The sequence below is a fragment of the Thunnus albacares genome, chromosome 1 (assembly GCF_914725855.1).
Source record: "Thunnus albacares chromosome 1, fThuAlb1.1, whole genome shotgun sequence".
NCBI lineage: Eukaryota > Metazoa > Chordata > Actinopteri > Scombriformes > Scombridae > Thunnus > Thunnus albacares.
This window is the reverse complement of record NC_058106.1, coordinates 28,808,902-28,834,395: the sequence shown is the minus strand read 5'-3', so window position 1 is coordinate 28,834,395 and position 25,494 is coordinate 28,808,902. Positions and strand designations below refer to the sequence as shown.

Here is a 25,494-nt window from a genome sequence, read left to right as displayed (position 1 = left end):
TAAACTAAACCAACATACTGTCCATGTGTTTAATTATGACCAGTTTGATCGCAAATTTGGGCTTAAACTGTGTAACAGTCTGGACTTAATGAAAGGAACATTTTGTAATATGGTGAATCATATCTGCTGACTGTGTACAACATGCTACAAAAAGTCAACTTTCTCTCTGACACTGAAACACTCCGGTGTTTTAATCTGGATCAAGAAATGCACCTAAATGGATGAAACACTAAAAATGAAACTGATTGAGGATTATTTTCATTATCAATTAATCTGTTGATTGCTTAATTGATCGATTAATACTTATTGTTTAGTCTATATATATCAAAAAATGCTCATTATAATTTACCAGAGTCCAAGAAGATGTCTTCAAATCCCTTGTTTTTTCCAACCAACAGTTCAAAACCCAACAATATTTATATTAATATCCTATATGACACAGATATGACAAAGAAAATCAGCAAATCCTCACTTTTATGGAGCTAAAACCAAAGAATGTTTGTTTTTTGGGGGGGGTTTTGTCTTTCCTAGAAAAGCAACAATCTATTATCAAAATAGTTAAAATAATCAATTAATTGACTAATCCTTGTGTCTCTAAATTAAACTCAAATACAGATGTGTTTATACAACAATAAAAATGACACTAAATTTTGAATATGAGTGAAAAAGCCCAATTTCTTTTACAGTTGTTGGACAGAAAAAAACTGTGCAGACTCTTACTTCCACCAAATGAACATAACATCTAAGTGTATTAAACCTGCAGTTTAAATATGAATGAGTTGGACTACAGGTTTGAGATGGTTTAGATAAACATCCTCTGGTGCTTTATTAGTTTAACTGAGTCAGTGGAATTAATTGACTGCCTCTCGTCATAATCTGCTTACTAAAACACTGATGTGTGCTCAGCATGTTTGAATTACAGTGAAATCTACTCCGACATTTGGCTTCCCCAGTGAGCTGGATGAGAGCTAACACATGTCGAGCACAATGAACAGTAAACAGCACCATGTGTGAACAGTCCAGGTGCTGCTCACGCTTTTGTTCATCTTTAAAAGGCAGCGATAAGCTGTGACATGGATGGGTTTGCCTTCATCATCCTATTACCTTTTACTGTATGTTCATTCATTGTTTATTTTTTGTAATGTCCCCTATACTTTGTTTGTGAAGAGTCATCATCCTGTACAAATATCACTTTGCTCTAACAGTCATCCTCTGTAATGCGTTCAGGCTAAATGAGAGGTGGAAATGGCAGAGAATGGCAATTGTATCAACTTATGAGGACAGCATTTCTGTTTTGTCTGCCAGCTGATATGTCACATTTGTTTTATGGGTTTATGATGCAAGAATAGTCATATTATGTGGTCATTACATCATCAAGAGTCAAATATTTTGGCCAAACTGTGAATATATTAAAATTAATTAATATTTTTGGAAATTTACTTTCTTTCCTCGAGCGTGAGAAAATTGATACTACCCTTATGGATGTAGTGTTTTTGTACAAATTGAATAAGCGAGATATAATGTGATGTAGAGGTGCTGGTGGATTTTTTTACCTCTGACAAAGCCAGGAAAGATATTGTCCCTTGTTTCCACTTTTTATGCTAAGCTAAGCAAATTAAGCTACCAGGATAAATGGTAGGCCCATCAGTTTTCTCATCTGTTAACTTTAGCTCTCATCTAACCACTAAGACCTCATCTTTAAAGCTTTTTCTTATATAAATATGTTTCATGTAATTACCGTGACATATGATATCATGACTTTTGTCTTGACATACTAACATTTTATTCTCAAAATATTGTGCTATGAGATAAGAATTCCTTGAAATACCATTAAAAAATACCTTAATTTTATCATTATTAATGGGTAAATTAATGTAATTTGGAAAAAATGAAAAAAAATAAGGGATTCAGTTATAGTCATAGTATAGTGCTATGGCCTTGAAATATTACAATTTTTATGCCTTTAATCTCAGAATCTGTTTCCTAGTGCTCAGTCCTATGAAAAACATCATCTAATATCTTAAGAATTTATTTACATATGTGGAAGGAATCCATACAGGCTATACTTTGCAAAAAAAACAGCAAAATCATTTTTGTGTAATTTACAAAATATGACCGTAAATTACAACATATTCAATTGGGTAAAAATCAATTAAAGTATATTTTCAAATAAGTAAAAACAGACAATAAGATGTGACTGCTGCAACATACTGCAAATATGCTATTTGATTATTCAACAATATTCTGAATATATTTTACCATACATGGAAAATAGGCTATATTTCAGCTGCATAGGGGATGATATGCAGCTAAAAAATATTTGATGTGAGTGCAGGGTGATTGACGTAGGCCTGTTGCACAAAGAATTTGCATCACATTCACTATTGATATATTCTTGTTAAAAACAGTATAATTTCACTGAGATACAAATAAATAAATCATTACCAACATAGGAGGGTAAATATTTAGTGCAAATGTGGAGTCAGTGGGTGATGCTACCATAGATTCCAAAGATGGACATTGGAGGGTATTTGTTTGGTGGTTGAAATGCGTCACCAATTTAAGGCGTGTACTTCACAACAGCGTCTATATAGTTCTGTGATCTCTGCTTCTGAGTACGGACAGCATCATTGCAGCCACCTGTTACACACAGCGAATTAACTCGAAGACCTCGCATCTGAAAAGAAAATGCAGGCTGAGGAATACAATCGCAGAGGTAATCATGGTTTCCATTGTCTGTGTTAATAGTATTTTACAATAAGTAAAATAAACATGAATTATATATTTTATTAGAAATATCACTCCAGTTGTTACAGTGCCTTTTACTGACCAGGTAAGGAGTTGGTGGACTACATCACGCAGTACCTGAGCTCTATCAGGGAGAGGAGGGTGATTCCAGATGTGAAACCAGGCTACATGAGGGAGCTTCTCCCTGACACTGCACCTGCAGAACCAGAGGACTGGGAGAGTATCTTCAATGACATAGAGAAAGTCATCATGCCAGGAGTAAGTTCCTACTGTTATCTGTCATCATATGAGCAATTTGAAACACACTGAAATCATTATGACATTATGGAAGTATGGAAAGAAATCAAGTGTTTTCTCATCTTTTTCCAAGGTTGTTCACTGGCAGAGTCCTCATATGCACGCCTACTACCCCAGTCTGACTTCATGGCCCTCTATGCTCGGGGACATGTTGGCTGATGCCATCAATTGTGTTGGATTCACATGGGTAAGGGAACAGCCTACACTCTTTTCCCCACAATTAAAAAAGACAATTACATCTGATTGACAAGAGCCGTGACAAAGTTTACATAAAAGTTGGTAAACTCTTCAAGTAAAGGCGTGGACTGCCCGTCCACCTCAAGGTGTAATTATCAGTCTTTACAGCTTGAGCACATTTGTAAAAAAAAAAAAAAAAAAGGGGCTGGCCTGGGAAAAAAACCTTGTGCAGCTTGCTTGTTAGAACAACAAAGTCACGCCATCCTGAGAAACTATATTGTCTGTGATGTTTTTATACAGGCCTCCAGCCCTGCTTGTACAGAGTTGGAAATGAATGTGATGGACTGGCTGTGTAAAGCCCTGGGGCTACCCTCCTTCTTCCTGCATCACCATTCTGACAGCAGAGGTGGAGGCATACTTCAGGTTTGCTACACCTTGATCTGTTTTTTTTTTGTATGCACAAAACCCTTTACACAGCAATCAGCTCACCATCTTTGCCCTCTACATCTACTCTCCTGTTAGAGCACAGTCAGTGAGAGTACACTGGTGGCTCTGCTGGCAGCCAGGAAAGACAAAATTCTGCAGCTGCGGGCTGAGCTCGACCAGGATGTGGACGACTCGGTCCTTAATTCAAGACTGGTGGCTTATGCTTCAGATCAGGTCAATGTTACCACTTTTTGTACAATAACTTCCTATCAGTTGGATGAAATAAAACTGATGTGGTGTGCTGCTGTATTCATAGGCCCATTCCTCAGTTGAGAAGGCAGGGCTGATCTCTCTGGTGAAGATCAGATTTCTGCCAACTGATGAGCAGCTGTCTCTGAGAGGAGACACTTTGAAACAAGCCATACAAGAAGACAGGATGATGGGACTGGTCCCTTTCATGGTAGGTACTGAAGGATGGGTGGGTGTCATGGGAGTAGGAGGGTGTTTACCATACTAGTTAATTTTGCATGGTTTATGCCATTAATAACAGATTATATTTTAAGTTGTATTATTGTGTGGTAAGGCAGATGCAAGCAGGAACTGTTCTATAAGCTATCCCTTGTTGGTGCATACAAGGAAAATTCAAAACTTGATATTTGAGAGTCAGCTGCTAAACAACAAGCACATCACTGTAAGAGTCTAACAAATCCACATTGTCCTTTTTTTTTATCTGGTGCCTGGTGTCCATTACATCACGATGTTTGCTAATCATTTGTCCTCTGGATGTTTGCTTCCCCAGTAATCAAACTTGTGCAATGGCTTTCACCAGTAGAGTCTCAAACCTGAGGAGCTTTCCATTGTCCTTGCATTAGACTTTATCAGACAAATAGCTAAATATTCACTTTCATAATTTATTGAAATGAAAGAGCTGCCTTGAATGTAGAAAAACACATTCAAACAGATAAAAACAGCAAGCTATATAAATATAGTGGTAATGTCGAGTATACACAATTTGTATTTCATGGGTTAAAACATGAAAAACGTGTGTTGTTTTTTTTAAATAATTTAAATACACAATTAAATGTTGAATTTTATCTGACATTTTGTTTCTCTCCTGTTCAGCTGTGTGCCAGTTTAGGAACTACAGGAGTGTGTGCCTTTGACAAGCTATCTGAACTGGGACCAGTGTGTATGTCTTCATATTTACTCCCACAGTGTCTTCAGTAACTTTGTTTTTACAGTCAAACGTCATATTATCCTATTTGGATGTATTGGGAGATACTTGATTTAAACATTTTACAGGTGCAGAGGAGGGACTCTGGCTCCATGTGGATGCTGCATACGCTGGCTCAGCCTACTTCTGTCCTGAGCTGCGCTGGTCCCTGGAGGGCATTGACTTTGCACAGTCTTTTGTCTTTAACCCCTCCAAGTGGATGATGGTCCATTTTGACTGCACTGCTTTTTGGTGAGAGACAACATCACAGCCTTTTCTCACCTCTACAGAAATTAAAATGATGTATAAGAGTGGGTCTCAAATGAAATTTAAAACCAAACTCAATGTAAACTGTGCTTGCTGGTTGGTAATATGGTTTAATTTTGTTGCCTCAGGGTAAAGGATAAATATAAGCTCCAGCAGACATTCAGTGTTGATCCCGTTTATCTGAGACATGAAAACTCACAAGCAGCCACTGATTTCATGGTATGATCCCATCATATCTCCATCTAATTAAAGATTCAACTATCAGAGGGAATAATTACATCTGATAACACTACTTTCTTCTTTTGTTCAGCATTGGCAAATTCCTCTCAGCCGTCGCTTCCGTTCTCTCAAGCTCTGGTTTGTCATGCGCTCCTTTGGACTGAAAAACCTCCAGGCTCATATCAGACATGTAAGTTACAGCCAGTTGTTTTCATGCAAATTATTTTTAGGAATGAATATCAAATATTAGCAAATGAAAAGTGTATCTTTGTGTCTTTTTTTCTGTGGTTTTCAGGGTATTGAGATGGCAAAGCTCTTGGAATCTCAGATAAAGAGTGACCCAAATTTTGAGGTTCCTGCTGAGAGGCACCTCGGCCTAGTTGTTTTCTGTCTGAAAGTATGAATGTTTATAGTACATCACAGTTTTTGTACAACTACAAAAATCTTCCTGTTAAATCTGGTTTTCTCTTTGTTATGCAACATGTGCTTCACTGGCTAATGATTGTTGAAATGTGCGGATTGGCCGGTCACGCCTAGTTCAAAGGTGTGCCAATGAATTGCGTAATGTAGTTTTATCAAACACAGGTGAAGGACAGAGCTATACCAGTGATGATCAGAATGAGATGAAATTTTGAATGGATCAAGGACAAATTCTTTTATGTTTTGTTTTTTTTCAGTGTTTTGTTATGAATATATCATGTATAGTGATTGTTTTCTCATCCTAGGCAGGAAATGCTTTAACCGATGAGTTGTTGAGGAGACTGACCCGATCTGGCACCATGTACCTCATCCCTGCAGACATTCACACTAAACGCATCATCCGATTTACGGTGACCTCACAGTACACCACTGCAGATGATATCCTTAGAGACTGGAGAATTGTCTCCAAAATGGCTTCCAATCTTGTGGCTGAGACGCAGCTGCTTGATAATGCAGTCCAGTCAAGATTAGGGGAAGACGAGGTAATAGGACCTGAAGAAAACCACAACCCTGACTCTGACACCAGGTCTGAGGACATGGAAGATGCTGCCTCCAGGCTGGACAAGGCCCAAGTGGAGCTGTGGATTGACAAGGCTTGGAACCGACCTCGGAGACCAATGCGCTCTCTTAGCTGCAGCAGTGAGCCTCTGCCTTATACTTGCATTGGTCCCCTGTCTGGCTACGACTTTGAAAGAAGGCCTTGTCCTAAAGATGCTGCAGTTGACCTTTCTACGCCACCAACGACAGGGTCCGGCCCCTTGTTCAAGATTACAGAGATGCCTTCAAACCTTCTGGGTAAACAGGTGCTGAAAAAGCTGACAAAGTTCTACAGCGTGCCCAGTTTCTGCAACCAGTGGGTGCAGTGTGGTCGGCACCAGCTGTGCTGCCCTCTGAGGGTTTCACAGACAGCTCAAAAACACTTGTCCTCCACCTGCATAAGAATGAACTGTATGTCTTCCTCTCCCATAGATAACACAGCACCCTCTCCTACTCCACTGGAAACTGCCACTGCACCTCAGCTCCTGTAATGACCCTGAAAGCAGCGTACAATAGCTCATATACACACAATGATTTAGCTATTGATAATTAAGCTATTTATTAATCTACTAGATGTGTTGGTGCTGAGCTAGCACAATCAGCTCTTGGGAAATTAAAGATCACTATCTAACCGTGTAAAGTAACAAACAATAGATGATTTGCTTTGCTCATTTACAACCATGTTTTTAAGATCTTTTTTATTAAAAAGTATTTAAAACAAAATGATTCCACTTGACATACTTCAGTACACAGTAAAATAGCTCATGAAATGTGCTGTACATTAAACACTCAATGCACAGGTCATCTACCATCATTTGGCATCCTGTAAATCAAATGCACTACTTGAGGTTCACTGCTATTGCAATAATAAAGACTAAACTCATTCACAGCCTGATTCTTCCCTCTGCGATGGAGTTGAAAATCTCCTGAGTCATGGGTACGTAGCCATTATGATCCTCCAGGTAGAACAAATGGTCCTTGATGAGAGCGGGGTTGAAGCCTTCCTCACCCAGCTTCACCTTCATTTGCTTAAACGTCCCAGTCACTGCCAGTGCATCCTGCCATAGAAAAATAAATGTTTATAAACTGTAATGGTTGCAAGATATTTTCAGGCAAATGTATGATTTTTACTGTGTTATAATATTGTTAGGACTCAGTTCACCTGTATGCGAATGAAGCGGGGTCTTGCATAGCTGGGGAGGTATCTTTTGACATGTTGATATGCAGCTTTGCCGTCAAAGTCCATGTTTTCTTTCAGCGTCATTGCTGCCATTCCGATTCTTCCCTCGTGTCCTAATCAGTCAAGGTCAAAGCAAAAAGAGGACTTATCTCAGGACATGAGTTCAAATGTCTGGTTATGTATTTCATACTATGGCAGAATAAATGAAGACCTGTTTCAAATACACTTTGTTGTTGTCATGTTAAAACTCTGACTTAAAACTTTTTAATTTTGTGTTTTTAAATTGATTATTGCAGTGTGGTTTGATTGATGATTGATGATGAATAGGCTGGTAACAGCTTGTATAGTTTATTAAACTATAAAACTAAAAAAAACAACAACCCAACTCAAACAGACATGGTGTTCAGGTGAAAAAAAGGTATAAGACTTAGGAAACATAATACCTGAGACCTATCAAAGCTATCAATTTTTATCTAATAAGCATGTCTTATATGGCTGTGAAATAAGTGATAATAATGCAGTTATTACCTGGCACCTTCACACCATAGACATTAACCTCCTCAACACAGTCTACCATGAGCAAATGATCAGCCACCTCTGTGGTTGCCACATTTTCTCCTTTCCACCTGTATTAGATCACAGTACAAAGACATTTTAGTCTTTTAGCATTTAAAGCAATGTTGTTATAATTAAGATAACAGCATGGTCAGAATAAACCTACCTGCATTCCATTTGCAGAAAATGTTGAAATAATGATTAATGAATATTCTTAATCTTAACTAATCTAAAGAAATCAAACATTGGAAATAAGTATAGTAGATTAACCAGAGTGCCCGCAATTTCTGGAGAACTGTTGAAAAACTGAAATGATGTTAACAAAATTCAAGGCCTTTAATGGTCTTGAAATACAATCAAATACAATGTTTTGTCTTACATCTTAAATTCATTCAACATTCTTCTCTAAAGGTCAACCATTTTTCTAGTTTAGGCATCATTATTCATTGTTTCCAGATGTGATTGTTTTATATACAGACCTGAAAGTGTCTCCAATGCGATCTTGAAAGAAGACAAACCCCTCGTCATCTATCTTTAAAAGGTCGCCGCTGTTAAAGTAGAGGTCTCCCTTAACAAACACATCTCTCAGCTTCTTCCTCTCTGTCTGCAGATTGTTTTTGGCATAGCCGCTGAAAGGTGTTCTCTCTCCAATCTTCGCCACCAACAAACCAGTCTCTCCTGTGGTTGAAAGCAACAATGAGTTGACATGAATTAGACAGAGATGAAGGTTGTGTAAGTTGTTTTTTGGGGGAAGACTGGCTCACCTCTGGGGACTTCAATACAAAATCCTTTAGAGTTTTTGACTGGCTCCTCTTTCTCTGTGTCGTACCTTATGAGGGCGTATGGACATCCCATCTGAAAAGCAGTTCAAGAATAAAAAAATTAACAAATTATCCATAAACATTTACATTTAGTTGGACAAACCAGACCAGCCAACACTGCATGTTCATCACTTGAAGTGGCAAATGTTACTGTACAACTAAATACTGAAATTCTGTACGTATGGGACAAATAAACTGTATTTTTATCGCCTCTTACTTTATGAAGGAAATGCTCTTTGCCAATGGCTCCAATTTTCCCAACGTAGTTGACAAAGCCAATATTTCCTTCTGTCGCTCCATAGCATTCACAGATGTGAATGTCCCCAAAACGTTGCAGGAAATCAGCCCAAGTATCTGTTCTTATCCCGTTCCCCAAAGCCAGTCGGACTTTATGATCCTTATCATTGTCTCTCTAAACAGGAGGGAAGGAGAAATGAAAGCTGGATATGACAATGATAACAAACATCACATTATGTGTACAGAGTGTCTAACTGCTGCGAGTATTTGAACTACTAATATATTTAAAGGATAGGTTCACAATTTTTCAAGTGTGTCTTCAAACAATAGTCAGGTGCCAATATAAACATTGAAACTCGCTGCTGACTGTAATCATTCATCTTGTTCATACTGAACATTTGATCTTCTCAAAATTCTCTTACAATGTAAGTTAAAGGGATGAAATCCACAGTCCTCATTTTGAGCAAACTTTCAAATACATTTTTGCACAAAACAAGGACTGTGGATTTTGTCTTCCATCACTTACATTGAAAAGTACATTATTAATGGATCTCATATGAACAGGAGGAAGAAGAACATGTGTCATTGTTCATTTGGGCACCTGACTATTGTTCTAAGACAGACTTGAAAATTGTGAACTCCTCTTTTAACAACATATTTTTAGTTATACTATCTTAAACAGTACTAACTTTACTAACTTTTTATATGTGACATCATACTGAGGTTTACCTTTGGTGTGTTGCAGAGGTAGCGCATAATCTCTCCTATGTACTGAATGACCGTCACATTGTACTTTCTACAGTCATTCCAGAAGTGGGAGGCAGAGAATTTACGTCTTAAAACAACAGTGATGCCTAGAAATGAGAAGGCGCAGATTGCAGCAACATATAATCTCGTACTGAGAGGTCAAGTACGGTAATTAACTTATGAACTTTGAAATACAAATAGTGAAAATCAGAGCCAAACTGCGTGCTATTTGAGGTCATATACCTGTTGGTTTAACCTGTAATAAACTCAGTGTCAGTGCAGTTGGATATTTTTGCAAGAAATACTCATGTATTACCCTTATCTATGGCTCCACAAAGACCCATCAGAAAGGCAGCGCTGTGGTAAAGAGGCAGGTACACGTAGATGATATCATCTGAGCGTACGCCAGCGACAGACTGAAGAAAAGATGCCATCCATAGCCTCTCGTGATTAATTACAGCTGCCTTGGGAAGCCCTACGAGATAACCATTAAACCATTTTTTATTGTCCTATAGTAGTTCCGTCGCTCAAGGCCTGCACAGTAAAAATAAGTGTGCAGATTAAAGTGAAGGTCAGATAAAGCAGTCAGGTTACCTGTGGTTCCTGATGTGTAGATGTACAGCGCAGGGCTCTTAATGTTAATGCTGGCCCTCAGGTGAGGTGACAGAGGTTGGTCCGAGGCCTGCTGAATCTTGTCAGAGAGGCTTTCAACGCCCTCCAAGTCACAGTCCTCATTGAGGATGAACACACGGACGCCCTGCTGCTTCAAGGTGGGCAACACCTCCTCTACAGCACCTCGCAAATCTGACAAATGGCCAAAAGAGAGCTGGTGAAGGCTTCAAGGATATTAATATAGCAACACTAAAAACAGGGAAAACAAATGTGGAGGGACATGGGAAGCGAAGGAACCCTCTCTGAAAGTTTAACAAATGAAACTACACCAGTGTCACAATACTTTACTGGCCATGTGTTGCCACATGAAAGGAATTCAACTCTAGCTCCCAGTAGCTCTCAATATACTTGTAACAAATTTACAGTAGGATATACATTTAACATCACTGGTAACTTATTAAATTATTAAAAAGTTATCAATTTAACTTAGGGAGACAATTTAACTTGTCTCTATGTGGCACAACTGTAAAATGAACTGGCATCTGACAGTTGTCTTAAAATATGTAAATTGTAATCTTTGTCACCTAATATTCTAACACTAACCAATCAAAGCGGCAAAATTATTAAAATCTTTCATAATTACATGGAGGACAACAGCTTACCAGCACCGGCGACCAGGACCTTGGCTTCACAGCAGGAGAAGCAGTGCAGCAAGGATTTGGACCTGATGTTGTAGTTGAGCAGGGCAGCTGTGCAGCCAAGCTTGGCTAAGCCGAGCCAGATCCATATAAAGAGAGGCTCGTTGCCCAGAAAGACGGCCGCTGTGTCCCCTTCCTTCAAGTTGGCATGAAGCGACAGAGCTCTGGCCACTCTGTTGCTCTCTTTGTCGGCTTGGCTGTAGGTGAAGGAGCTCTCCTCGAAAAGTAGAAACTTCTTGTGCGGCTGCTTGGCTACTTTGTCCAGAAAACAATCCAAAATGCTGTAAAACGGTTTGTGGTTCTTGAATTTGCTCACTCGCATGCCGATCTGAATTGCAGTAATTGCATAACTTATATCTTTCAGAATATAAGGGTTTCTTAAGTAAAGCAATAATGGCAAAATTGCCAAACCTATAAGCGCGGTATATAAAATATATGCAATCATGATAATCAATAGACAGGTCCCAGTGTGCAACTAGAAGAGTTCTGCAGCTTTAACAAACTTCAGCAGCTGAGCGGCGCGGGCTTATATTGCATTTTGGTTAGGCCAATAGAAAAGTGGGTGGGACATCTTTTCGCAGAAAAAAGAAAGATTTATCGAAAGTTAGAATAACCTGGAAAGAGAGCGGTCAGTTTACGTTACGCATAAAAAATGCAATAAAAGCAAATCACTGTCACTGTTTCTTTTACTTCTCTAGTATTTCGTATCTGTAACATAATCTACTGAAATGCCAAATGTCAAAATACAGCTATTAATGTGACTCAGGCAGGTCTGAAACGTGTAAGATTAATGTCTGAATTTGACATTAATGTTGTTCAGGTGTCACTGAACGTATCCGGGATTTCGCAGAAACATCAGTACTGATGTTCTGTTTGTTGCTCACAGATGCTGTGAGTCAAATTCTTTCCTTTGACTTTATTAAGCAACTGCAGCATTACACAGCAACAGAAACGATGAGTGCGTCTTAAAATTAAGAGAGTGATGCGCGCATTTACGCACGTAGCACAGCAGCGGTAATTTCATTAAAAGACCATTGACACCATTGACTTAATATAAAAAGGTCAGCTGTTACACACAGATTCCAGGTTTATATGGTGGAATTGTTTGTAAGAAGCCCTTTATGGTGAAAAAGCAATCCTGTGTAAAACAAATATGAACCAGCAGTCCGGTTGGAGTAAGATTGTTGCATTTAAAGGCTGATCAGAAAAACACTGCACAGCGGTAATATTCACAACTCTTGAAAGTTATCAAGCTGCAACCATGTTTATTAGTGCGCACATGTGGAGTACATCTGTGTCCGCAAAACACACACGCACACAGAAACTTTTTGGCCCCTCTGGTCCAGTCTACAATACAGTATATCGGTAAACGGTCTGGCTGCGCGCCTGGGCTGAGTTCAGGCCAGTTCAGTTTCTGCCTCTTGAACACTTTCTCCGTGTGATCAAACAATGTGACAATATGTGTTCCTGGGAGGAAAGAAGTTCTCAAACTGCTGCCAATGGTGAAAAGTAACACCTTTCTGTCACTACTAAGACAGTTTTTTATGCCTTTACCGCTCGTCCTCTTGCAAGTCTGTTATCTGAATGTTATGTATGTTATGCATGCACTACAGTGAATGCTGCCAAAACCAGGACTTGTAGGGGAGACTGGGGACAGTTGCAACACTTTTTGTATTTCTCTGAAGTTATTCAAAGACTATTTGGACTAGACCAACCAAACTTTTATATATATAACTTAATTCTGTTTGCTAATTATTACCCATACCATTTAAAGATGGTAACATATGACATATCATTCACAATGTTTGTTCTATCTGAGTGTTATATTGTTAGAACAAGCCCTGCAAGCACTACAGTGAATGCTGCCAAGACTATGTGCAAAAACCAGGAATTGTAGGGGTTGCAACACTTTTTGCATTTCTCTCAAGTTACTCAGAGTCTATTTGGACTAGACCAATTTTTAATATTTTAAACTTAATTCTGTCTGCTAATTACCCATGCTGTTTAAAGATGGTTACATATGACATATCATTCACAATATTTATTTGAATGGATGAAGTCAGATGTTGCAACTGACTCTTACCCTTGAAACAGTTGCAACATGATGGTCACAACATGTTAAAAAAAACATTAAATTTCACTAATTAAATTTTGCTTTTTGTCTCAATGAGCATGGTATTCTAAAATATGTATATATGTATATATGTACTATATAGTTACAATATTCTATTATTTATCTATACAATATAATAGCATTATTTATTTATTTTGTAATATTTATCAAATAACAGTTATTACAGTTATTATTGAGTTTTGTTTATGTTTAGAACATAGGCCTACCTTGAGTCAATGTGCAGATGTTACAGATGCTATTCAATCTCTCTATATTTCAGTGTTAGACAGGAAGAAAGGAGCAATTTGCAATGCAACAAAATTTTATTAAGCATGTTTTTATTGTACAAAACATTGATTGTATCTAATATGAACGACGCATCTCCAATTCCTACTTCCTTCCTATCTCCTTTCTGGGAGCTGCCATCTTGCTTGTGTGACATCATTTGGAGCCAGAGTCTGCACAGTAGAGTCGTGCACCTGACGGAGGTTTGAGAGCGGCTGCCACAGCTGTCAATCATGTCGACACATCCCCTTTTTATATCGTCAAATAACTCATTAAAAACAAACTTACCAGAAAAACACTTGGACATACATTAGCGTCATAAGAACTACGTAAAATGACAGAAACCATCTTTGTGAAAAATTTATTTGACGTGTACTTTGGTTTTTCAGTTTGGTTCATGTTACATCTGCTAATATGGAGGGGGCAGGACTTATGACCTATACTGCAGCCAGCCACCAGGGGGCGATCGAGATGTTTTGGCTTCACTTTTGGGGAGCTGTCATGACGTCAATATTTATGTAAAGTCAATGGTACAAAACTGCAACTGTTTTAAAAACTGATTTAACCCGTAGTTAAGTCAGCTGTCCCTTTTAAAATGCTCTCATAGGCTCCTCTCTTGGTCCCCTGAGAGCTCTTTCTGATGGTCCAATGACCTGCACTCGGTAACTTATACGATCACTCACCTGCAACTTTCTCTCTTTTTTTTTGGAATCGGAATAAGATGGTGTGACAGATGGCGAAATCCTTGGCCACTGCGCTGACTGTCCTGCCCTCATCTCTGATTATATCTGATGCTCGTTCCAAAATATTGAGGGGAACTCCTCTGTTAGTAACCCTCTTCCTCACTTTTGGCATAATGAAAAACGAATAGAATGCAATTTCTACTTTTAGATGATGTATTCACTATATGACAACCAATAATGGCTTACTATTTGCTAATGAACCAAACCATTACAATACTAAGATAACGTTAATACGAAATGATGAAATGATCGCGTTATTGTATGATTTTAAAAAAAGAAATACAAAAAAAAAAAATTGTATTTAGGTGAAAAAGTGAAGTATCATTTTATGTACCCCACAATGCCTTTATGTGGACTGTTTCAATATGGCTCTTAGCTTTCGTTTGACACATGCTAATCACTGGGGGTGCACGATTCAGGAAATCTCACGATACGATTCCGATTCTTGGGGTCACGATTCGATTCACAATCGACTCCCGATTCAAAATGATTTGCGATTCAAAATCGATTCGATTTGCGATTCAAAATCAGTTCTCAATTATTTATAGATTTGATTCTAGATTGATGTTTTGAGTTACTCTTTCCATTTGCCTGCAGTAGACACTTTTATAGGTCTCAAATAAAAAAGATCACACTGAATCAAATGTAAACATTTGCTACTCAATGTCAACCTGAATAAAATTTATTTTCCTTTAGTCCACTTAGTCAATAGGAAACTGAAGCAGCCTTGAGACAAAGGGTAAAATGAATACTTAATACAAAAATAAAAATGATTGGAATGATAAACTGCTAAGTATAAAACCTCAAATAACTTAAATTCCTACTTCAATTAACAAAATCAAACAATAGCTGCCTGCTACATTTAGCTGCAAAGTGCATACAAGAAAATTGATCACTATTAGCGAGTGATTATTATAACCAATTTTGTTTCTTTTTCTTAATTTCTCGTGCAGATTACCATCTAATTGATATTTGTATATTTACTACATGAATGTAAAGTAATGAAACGGGCAGCTTAGCTGTTTACTGAATTTTATTGACTGTTTCAAAATACAGAACAGCTATTTAAACGCTTGTTTCGCTGCTGCATCTAGTTGGCTCGTTTTTGGCAGTTTGTCATTAGCTTCAAGGAGACTACGTTTTTCATTGAGATTTAAAAATTAATTTCTCATTCCCGTCCTCAGATAACCAGCTAGCAGCAGACCTGTTGTGTGTTGTTTGTTTAGGCTGTGGGGGAGGAGGGCTGCAGGGGCCACAGCGAGAAAGTTGAACCAGAATCAACTTTTGGAGAAACGCAACCTGTAACGCTGTACAACCCTGCCATATGACAAAAACATTACTAGGACGAGGGGAGGACATTTCTCTTCGTTTGATAACGTTAAAAGTAAAGTTGGGCTTTGCTGACGGCTTCCTGACTAATTTCAAAAAGACGAGAGAGAGAAGCAGTGGTCGAGCGAGCTACAGAGTGAATGAAGAGAGGGAGCGCTGGTAACGCTAGTGAGGAAGCTGGTGAATAAGATCAATTAAATGTTATTTCCTGACTGTTTCACAGCGGTTACAAATAAATAAGCCCACAATGGCACAAACCTGCGGAGGTGCGTCGCAGCGCCTGATAATGGCATTAGTCTTGTCAAGCTCTGTCTTCCCTTCGAGATAAGAAAATCCAAAATATGTCCAAATGATTGCCTTCATAGCCTTTGGACCAGGTTGTATTTGTTTTTCTGTCAAGTACTACATTGCTCGCAGTCTCTGTCTCCATGACACACACTTCACTTCCTTCTTGCCTCGGAGTTGGGTCCGGCGCAGTGTCATTGCACCATCTGAGTTGTGGGATTTAGCGAGCTAACTCATGTCAGGAAAAAATGGAAAACAACGTTGTGGCAAGACTGAAAAATGTGACTCGATTCTTGGAATTTCTGAATCGATCCTGAATCGGCAGAGATAGAATCGTGATTCTTATGTGAATCAATTTGTGATGGATTTGCGCACCCCTACTAATCACAACACTCAGAAGTCAACAAAACAATGATTCAAACTAAGTAAGTTTTGATTAATTCATACAAAAGGTCACCAAAGTATGACAAAAATACAGCCCATGAAAAACAATTACTGTTGGGAGATTTTTTTTAAAAAGTGAAGTGAAACATCTTAATTGTTTCTCACACTACTGAGAATTACACAAAACTTTGTCTAGCACACACAAGTTAATTACATTGCTCTGTCCAAATAACATGGAGGCAGATAAATGAGTAAAATTTAGAAACCGACTCACTAACTGAGAAAACATTTAATATTTAACATGTTTTCGAAATTCTCAGATGAACTCACACTCAAAGGTTAGGAAAGACATGTGCATCCTAAATTTAACTGACCTCGCAAAGCATTGGTCTGTTGTACACTCATTGCATCACATTTGTCATCACTGTATCTGCCAACTGTCAATGGCAGACTGTGACAGACAGAAAATTATGATTTGATAAACTTTAATGAAACCTACAACCTAAAACTACTGCTTTGTGTCACTGATGCAGTAACAGTTCACATGTGATGAACTTCCTGTTTTTCATCCAAAGCAGCAAACGGATCATAAAAGATTAAAATTTCTATCTTTTTCTCCATCTGGGTGGTTGAGGCACAGTGTGTATTACAGAATAATTACATCACTATAGAGCACTTTAAAGGTTTCAAATAGAGGGGAAAATTACTCACAGTGTTATTACTGTTAATTTTGTTATGTCTTGTCTCTCTTTATATCATTATTTTCCTGTGAATAGATGATTTTGTCATTATTTACTGAGTTAATATTTGCATATAAGTGATTAGAACAGACTGATCTGGACAGTATTATTTGTACCTGCAGCAGTTTACAAGGACTTTGCTCTCTAAAATAAAAACACACCTTCATGTTTTTAATCGTTAGAACTCTGGAGGACTGTCCATGTCATTACATAATAACCACAGACGCAAAAAGTACATGGACACCCTTGTCTAATGTTTGTGGTATATCCCAACTACATCAAGGACTCCAACTGGGTACAGGGTCACGCAGTAAGCATATGCGTTTGTCTCCACCTTGTGGTTTTCACATCTAGCACATCCAAAATTTGTCTGTATTTTTATTACTAAGCAGAGCAGAAATAGACATGAAAAGTAGCTCTTGTTTTACAGTAATAATCACTTTAATTTTTAGGAAAGTCCTTTATATTTACAGATATTGGCACATAAATGAAAAAAATCATATTTGGCCCTGTTCTACATATTTTCTTACCATTATATACTGCGCCTAACTTTACTTAAGTCAAAATATTGTTTAGTACATCGACACCAGCTGCAAAAGAAAGTTGGTAACACTTTGTTTCACAGGTCCTTTAATTTTATACTAATTTCCTGGAAAATTTCTCAGTAATTTGCAGGAATTTAACAGTTAATTTTAAGATATTTTACAGAGACGGTGGTGCAATTTAGTACAACTTATAAATAAACTCCATAATCAGCACATTACCCAAATACTACCAAATTACATAACCCTTTCAAAGAATCATCAGTTACCTACAGCAGCTACTTTTAGGAAATTATTGAAAGAAACTAATATGCTAATACATCATTTGATACACAAAACTACAAACTGAAGAATAATTTTTGCAAATTAAAAACTATGTATGAACCAAAATATAACGAGTAGGCCTTTACCATCTAAACCAACTTAACACTTTTCTGTTTTTTCTTATAATTTGTACCAAATTGCACCAATGTCACTGTAAAATGTCCTGAAAATTAACAGTTAAATACCTGCAAATTACCCAGAAAATTTCCATGAAATTAGTATAAAATTAAAGGACCTGTAAAATAAAGCATTACTAGAAAGTCAAATAGCAGCTGTCTTCTAGTTTGTTCTCCATGAAGACTGTCAGAAGCATCTCATTACACTAATAGTATCTGTTGATCAGTGCTGCACATGTCCTTCACATGTCCCACCATCCCAACAGCAACACTCCTCAACACCCTTATTAAACTGAATAAAGTAAAAGTGTCAGAGTGGAAAGCAGTCATCATGCTTGCTAGTAAATATGCTATTTACATTATCAAAGTCCCTCTTCCTCCTGTAGGCTGAATTCAGCCTCCAACTTGGATCCTTACAAATAAACCCTGCACTTGTTATTCCCCTCTACTACTTTAGTAAAGAGCATTTATGTCTCCATGTTGTTTTACTACACATAACTGATATGAGTATTATTAAAAAAGATCTGTTCAGTCCCTGAGCTGAAGTTATTAAAACTATCTATGTAGTACACCTAGCAGACACTAAAAGCCTACTCATAGCTTGATATTTCCTGATATGATGGAGCTGTAGACCTGGGCCGTCAGCGGCACATAACTCTTCTTATTATCATCAAGGATGTAGAGGGGGTCCTGGATACGTCCTGGATCAAAATTCTCCTCCACTAACTTCACCTTCATCTGCTTGAAAGTCCCTGTCACCTCCACAGCATTCTGGACAGAAGAAAAGTACAAAATACACACTCAGGTACAACATCAAGATATCTCATTATCTCAAAATGTAGACTGATAATAATAAATCAATGTTTTACTCTAAAATAAGATTTTAGAGCACAAAAGTTGACCATTAACTTTGTGTTTTCTTTGTTTTACAGATATTGCATGAGATTTTTTTTTTTCTCCAAAATTCATATGCAGTCAAGTTTTCTGAAATTAAATTACCTGTATCCTTATAAAGCGCGGTCTGGCATACGATGGTAGGTAGCTAACCACATGTTTATATATTTTTATTCCATCAAACTGGGCGCCTTCCTTCTCAGTGACAGCTGCCATCCCTATCCGCCCCTCATGCCCTAAAAAAGAAAGCCAAAGAACATCAGAAATGTAGCTATTTATAACCTAATTAAAGTGTATCTTTGTTGTTCTGCCATTTAGAATTCAGATTTTTATTAAACATACTCTGAAGTAAAATAGAGGAGATGACCATCACCTGGTATTTGGACTCCATAAACGTTGGCTTCTTTGAGACAATCACTGATAGTCAGGATGTCAGACACCTCGGTTGTGGCCACATTCTCACCTTTCCACCTGTAGGCTCAAACAAAATGTTCAAAATGCATTTGGGAAACAAAAACATGTCTTTGTTTTGCCCACTGAAATCTCATGTTTAAGCAATGAATAGGAGTTTGCCCTGAACCTCAAAGTTCCTCTAAATGAGCATGGTGCATATTCAGTGGTGCAGAACTGCTTAAAATTGCACAAAATACTCAAAAGAAAATGTATTAATTATGCATTAGTCAGAATTGTTGTTATTGTGAGTTTGAAAAATGTTCCTGTTTAGTTTACTAGTAAACTTCTTCAGTTTTGACAGTTTTGGTAGAAAGAGTGTTGTACAACAGTCATGGATTGTGCCTTAAAATCTCAAACAGCAGGCGGCTCTTCATGAACATATAAAGAAAAAAAGAAAACTAAAGCTTAATTTGGAGAAAAAACATAAAACCATTTGTTAAAGCTTTTATTCAATCAGTATAAAGAATTTTGCCTTTCAAATTTTTATGGAAAAGTGGGAGAACGTCTCTTAAAAATGTAATAAATAAGGACCAGTGTGTAAGATTTAGGGGATCAATTGGTAAAAATTGAATATAATATTCATAAGTATGGTTTCATTAGTGTATAATCACCTAAAACTAAAAATTGTGTTTTCATTACCTGTGAATGAGCCCTTTATATCTACATAAGGAGCAGGTCCTCTTCCATGGAACCCGCCATGTTGCACCGCCATGTTTTTACAGTAGCTCAGAACAGACAAACCAAAAACTGGCTCTAAAGAGGGCCTTTTGCATTTTTCACTAGTTTCCATAGGTTTTCCTACATGCTTGAAAGGGACAGGTGAAAGCAAGGGGTATTCAGTTGGTTGCAATCTGCATCCTCCCCACTAGATGACACTAAATCCTACACACTGGTCCTTCAACTGACTATTTTCTTTGACAGGCTTTTCACCTTTTACAGTAAAAGGTCAGAGACCTCAAAATATTTCATTCACTAATCTTTTAGCCTGACATTTGTGGTTTAATGATCTGCCTGATAATGATGTATACACATCTACATACATAGTTATGTTAAAAACAGCATACTTAAAAATCATAAAACAAATAATGCACAGGAGTTCTGTACCTGAATGTGTCACCAACACGATCCTGAAAGTAGATGAAGTTGTCTTTGTCGATCCTCATTAGGTCTCCGTTGTTGAAGTAAAGATCTCCCTTCTTGAGAACGTTACGAAGTCTTTTCCTTTCCGTTTGCTCTTCATTCTGAGCGTAGCCGACAAAAGGGGCGATGTCTGTGATCTTTGATACCAGGAGTCCCGTTTCACCTTCAAGACGAAGCCAAAAGATGGTTACTGCCATTTTCTATCGACAGACTACTTCAGCCAAACATTGATTTATCATCATCAGGGTCCTGATTTGGTTGGTAAATAGACCCTGCCTATGAGATGCAGATGTAATATGTGTCATGGTGCAAAGAGTAAGAAAGCAAATCTACGGAAAGTACATAGAGATAAGGTTTAAAATTGGTGATTCAGAGGTCTAATTTATATTGACAGCAGTAGAAGTTTCTTCACCTTTGGCTGACTCTATGCAGAGGCCGTTAGCATCTCGAATCGGCTCATCTCTCTCTGTGTCATACTTGATAAGAGTGTAGGGAAACAGCTTCTACAGGAGGAAGTAAAGGACATCAAAACTGCATTATATTATCTTTATACCAACAGCAGAATAAAACATACAATTCCCATATTATTTATCTAAAGACACATATGACATATTTGTGATTCCAACATTTCTGCATGCATTGGTATAGTATATAGTATATATAACCACAATGCAGAATGTTTTAGAATGAACTCAAGGTCTACTTACTAGCTTTCAACTACAGCTCACAGTCTCTTGGGTGGTTGAGAGATTTGAAAGTGCTACTAAGTGGACCATGAGTTGTGATTATTTTGTCACACACACTAATAAGCTCTAAAGAAAATTCCACACTATTAACAGAAACATAAACAGGTTTTTTTCTTTCCTTACCTGATGCAAAAAGTTAACCCGTCCAATAGCTCCTATTTTCCCCGCGTAGTTGACAAATCCCACATTTCCCTCAGTGGAGGCGTAAAACTCTCGGACCTGAATGTTCCCAAAGCGATTGAGAAACTCCTTCCATATCTCTGCTCTGATGCCATTGCCAATGGCCAGTCTTACTTTGTGGTCTCTGTCATTTTCTCTCTGCATTTTCAAAAAGAAAAACAGGTAAAGCATTTTGAAAGTTTTACATAAAAGAATTATTGAATACATACTAGAATCAGAACAGGATATAGTTTATCAAAGAAAGAAGAATTGATGGTGATGAGGCCAAAAATGTCACCTCTTATAAGGATGGAAAGTGTATGTGTGTTTAAATATTGATAATAAAGTTTGGGTATATAGAATTTATCAAAACCAGAGATTACAAAGTGCTTTACAGGGACAAAACGAAAAAGAAATGGGAAAATACATATGCAGACAAAATAATTAATTAAATAAGGGAATAAAGTAAAAATAAACATTCAAAACATGTAAAAAAGGAAAAAGCTATTCAAAATAAGTTATTCAAAAGCTATTTGAAATGTGCTCACAGAAGCGATTTAAAAGAAGATATGGATTTTGCAATGATTTTGTCTGTTTGTCGGGCAGGTTGTTCCATAGTGGAGGTGTCCTAACAGCTTAGGCTCTGTCTCCTTTAGTCTTACACCCTGACATGGGAACTGCCAACAAGTTCCTGTCTGAGGTCCTCTGACTGCATGCAGGTTGGTGTGTAACTCAAAACTAGGTCATTAAAAATGCTTTAAAAGTCATAAGTAAAATCTTAAAATCAATTCTGCTTCTGCCAACGTAGAGACATTAAGAGGGGAGTGATATGATCTCTTTTCTTGGTTTTTGTTAGTAGTCTGGCTGCTGCATTCTGTACAATTTGGAGTCTGTGTATTGCTGCTTTTAAACACACACACACACACATACACCTATGTGAACTCATAGGCTTTATAATAAACAAGTTCCCCAATTAGGCCCTTAATTAAGAGAAGGCATCTCTCTGATCAAATACCTGCATAATACCTGTGTGTATGTAACAATCTGACATCAGAAACCAGTTTGCACCAGCAAAAATGCTCTCACATGAATATCTCATACGTCAGACATAAACATAAACAAAAACATACAAATTCTGTATAAGAAATGCCATTCACTTAATAAATGTGACCCTAAAGTGATATACCCGTGCATTCAAGGGAGATATTTGGTTGCCAAGTCACATGATATGGTCTTCCTGAGTTAAGGCCAACATCTATTCCTAGAGTTGACCAGATACAGACAAACCACCTCCTCTGACCTCCTCGGTACAGAGTCACACGGTAAATTGAGACTGTGTTTCATGTGATGCAAGTAGATACTCTGAATGACCACACACATAAGCAGAATGTTTACAGTACTCCTAAATACAGTTAATACATCTTTATGAGAAATGATGGCATGATTTTGAACAATGTCTAGTTATCATATCAACATATCTATCCGTAACGTTTCATGCCATTGAACCCCTACAGATTATGACGCAGAAGGCTGGAAACTGATAGTTGAGATTTAACGATTTCTATTTTTGTAAGCCAGCTGTGCTGCACTGTGGGAATGTACAGATTTGGAAAGTTATCTCTGACTAGATATGTGTAAAAAGCAGCTTGCTGCAGCCTGTTTGCAGTATTCTGCTTCTGCAGCTGTCTCGAGTAAAGGGGTTTTACAGTAGTTAAGATAGCAAAGAGGAGGCATGGTGCCCACAGCGCCCTGCCAAAAATACTGTGTGAGCTTGTTTAAATAGCAATCACTCTGGTAATTAAAAAAACTGGCATTTAATGAATAAATAAAGGGTAATAATAGTGGTTGTATCAGTTTGTCAATACAGTATGAGACTGATATTGCATTTGGTACAATTGTTTATTTATGATGGCAACTCCTTTACAACCACAAATGACTAAAACTGCAATTAAATATGTTTTCTTTGAACTCATTTGTGATTGTGTAATTACATTCTGTCAAAAAAAATCTCCCCTAAAGGAATGCCACTGGTTTGGGTTTCAGCTGAGAGTTTTAACTGTCACATGATCAAAGCTCTGCTGCAGAGGCCTTACCACAAAGAAAACAAAGTAAATCCTGTAGAACTGCTATTTATTGGCAAGAAAATGATCCAAATTAAAGGTTACTATATATTAGCATGATCACTCACTTGCTATCATTCTTTAAAAATCCTGCAAAAACAAATATTATTCCTGCTGAAATATTATGTTACTGCTTAGTTTTATCTCTGTTTTACAGAATAAAAAAGTAAAAATACATCATCATTGCATCTGTGTCTTCAGCGGACTGAACAGTTCTTTTAGTGCACGGCTGCTCAACAGAAAGACTGAGAAGGTCCTTTGTGCCTGCTGTCGTTAAGCTTTTCAATGACATGCTTGAGTATTAAAAGGCTTTATGATTATTTATTACTGCTGGCTGTTAGATCTTTTGTATTCTTTATCCTTAATTTGCTCTGTGTCAGCACTTCAAGGAGTTTTTATTGCCTTGTGTTTTGTCAATTTATCCATGTGTCTGGTGTTGTCTTTTAGACTGTTTTATCCATGTTTTATTGTCTTTTGTTTGTTTTTATTTGTTTTTTCCTCTAGTCATAAGTGTTGACATGTGGTGACTATTGTATTTTCACCCTTGGAGATCAATGAAGAATAGTATCAGTCAAAAGATTGGACACACCTTCCCATTCACTTGAATGAGAAAGTGTCCAAACTTTTGACTGGTACTATCTCTCTCCCTCCCTTCCTCTATCTATCTATCTATCTATCTATCTATCTATCTATCTATCTATCTATCTATCTATCTATCTATCTATCTATCTATCTACCTACCTACCTTTGGTGTACTGCAGAGGTAACGCATCACTTCTCCTATGTACTGAACGACGGTCACGCTGTACTTCCGGCAGTCATCCCAGAACTGCGAGGCGGAAAACTTTCTCTTCAGTATGATGGTTGACCCTTCAAAGTCAGACAGAAAAGATGAAAGAAAATTTGATTTCCACATACACAACGCCAAAATGCGAAAGTGACATTTTCATGGCTTTCAATATAGTACATTTGCTTTTCAAAACTTTGAAAACAAAATATTCAGCTGTAAGAGTTCATGCACAGCTAGTGTCCATTTAGATATTATGATATTAATGGATATTGGATTGGATTTGTATTTTTTAAAATAACAGACAGATTCATTGCAGGTGTAGTGTTTTGAAACTTGAAAACACCAACATGTATTAACAGGCACATACTGTAGTTTACACTATACTTATTTCTACATACCATTTCTATTTTCAATTAGCTGAATTAAAAATGAATTACTATACCTTATGTAAGGATTAAATATGTCTAAAAACTCATGTATTTGGTCACAATCAAAAACTGCACAACATGACTGTGATATGTGGACATCTCCTAATATGTGTGCAACTCAGGCCTCACCAGACATTTAACAGGAGCGTGAACTTTAGCCTATTTAGAAAAAGGCTGTTAGAAAGTGGAGGTAATCTGGTCTTGGTTGACCCAGCTCTGTTCAGATTACTGATTCACAGTGACAAAAGACTCTTTCATTTGGTTGTCCAGGGACAGGAAACCCAGAGGGAGACGGAGGAGCAGCTGTGTCACTTTCTGGTAGTGTGCAGTGCAAACAGGTTCAGTTCTGTTGAGTTGAGTTGGAGAACCACTTTCATGAACCTGCACAATCTGGAGTGGGCAGACGCACAGCTGATGCATGAGAAAATTCCACCCCAACACAGTTGTGATATTCAAGTGACACCTCTAGCTGGGTCGTGTGTTCCAAAAAATACAATTAATTGTCAGTGATCGCAGGTGTAACTAGGTCAGTAATGTATTCCCATAAATTGATCCTGGATCTGCCATAAATCATCCATTACTACTCTGTTGAGAATTTGTCCAACAGCAACAACAACTTCTTATAAGCTTTTTTTGTTTGGTTGTTTTGGTTCTGTTACCTGTAAGTTTTGTTTGATTTATGCTATGAA

At 37.6% G+C, this 25,494-nt stretch overlaps 3 protein-coding genes across 4 annotated transcripts in view; 1 reads left to right on the top strand and 2 right to left on the bottom strand.

Moving 5' to 3' along the window:
- Window positions 1–2,620: 2,620 nt before the first annotated feature.
- Window positions 2,621–7,248, top strand: hdc (histidine decarboxylase). Its single transcript, XM_044353577.1, has 12 exons — window positions 2,621–2,716; window positions 2,834–3,006; window positions 3,119–3,232; window positions 3,523–3,645; window positions 3,745–3,882; window positions 3,965–4,108; window positions 4,771–4,837; window positions 4,951–5,113; window positions 5,257–5,347; window positions 5,439–5,537; window positions 5,643–5,744; window positions 6,073–7,248. Exons 1-12 carry the CDS (start codon window positions 2,689–2,691, stop codon window positions 6,853–6,855), a joined length of 2,025 nt encoding a protein of 674 aa, XP_044209512.1. The 5' UTR covers window positions 2,621–2,688; the 3' UTR covers window positions 6,856–7,248.
- Window positions 7,046–11,723, bottom strand: LOC122983633 (very long-chain acyl-CoA synthetase-like). Its single transcript, XM_044353590.1, has 10 exons — window positions 11,179–11,723; window positions 10,499–10,708; window positions 10,221–10,379; window positions 9,887–10,011; window positions 9,138–9,332; window positions 8,864–8,954; window positions 8,579–8,777; window positions 8,073–8,170; window positions 7,527–7,657; window positions 7,046–7,422 (listed from the first exon to the last, which is right to left on the bottom strand). Exons 1-10 carry the CDS (start codon window positions 11,657–11,659, stop codon window positions 7,249–7,251), a joined length of 1,863 nt encoding a protein of 620 aa, XP_044209525.1. The 5' UTR covers window positions 11,660–11,723; the 3' UTR covers window positions 7,046–7,248.
- A 5,787-nt stretch (window positions 11,724–17,510) lies between these two features.
- The window catches only part of zgc:158482 (uncharacterized protein LOC100009650 homolog), a 32,384-nt gene continuing 24,400 nt past the window's right edge, over window positions 17,511–25,494 (bottom strand). For both annotated transcript variants that reach the window (XM_044353546.1, XM_044353536.1), the window contains exons 4-10: window positions 24,333–24,457; window positions 21,432–21,626; window positions 20,975–21,065; window positions 20,527–20,725; window positions 19,343–19,440; window positions 19,075–19,205; window positions 17,511–18,846 (exon numbers count right to left, since the gene is read on the bottom strand). In XM_044353546.1, coding sequence (XP_044209481.1) covers window positions 18,670–18,846; window positions 19,075–19,205; window positions 19,343–19,440; window positions 20,527–20,725; window positions 20,975–21,065; window positions 21,432–21,626; window positions 24,333–24,457 — 1,016 coding nt within the window. In that variant the 3' untranslated portion in view covers window positions 17,511–18,669. The remainder of the gene's footprint in view (window positions 18,847–19,074; window positions 19,206–19,342; window positions 19,441–20,526; window positions 20,726–20,974; window positions 21,066–21,431; window positions 21,627–24,332; window positions 24,458–25,494) is intronic.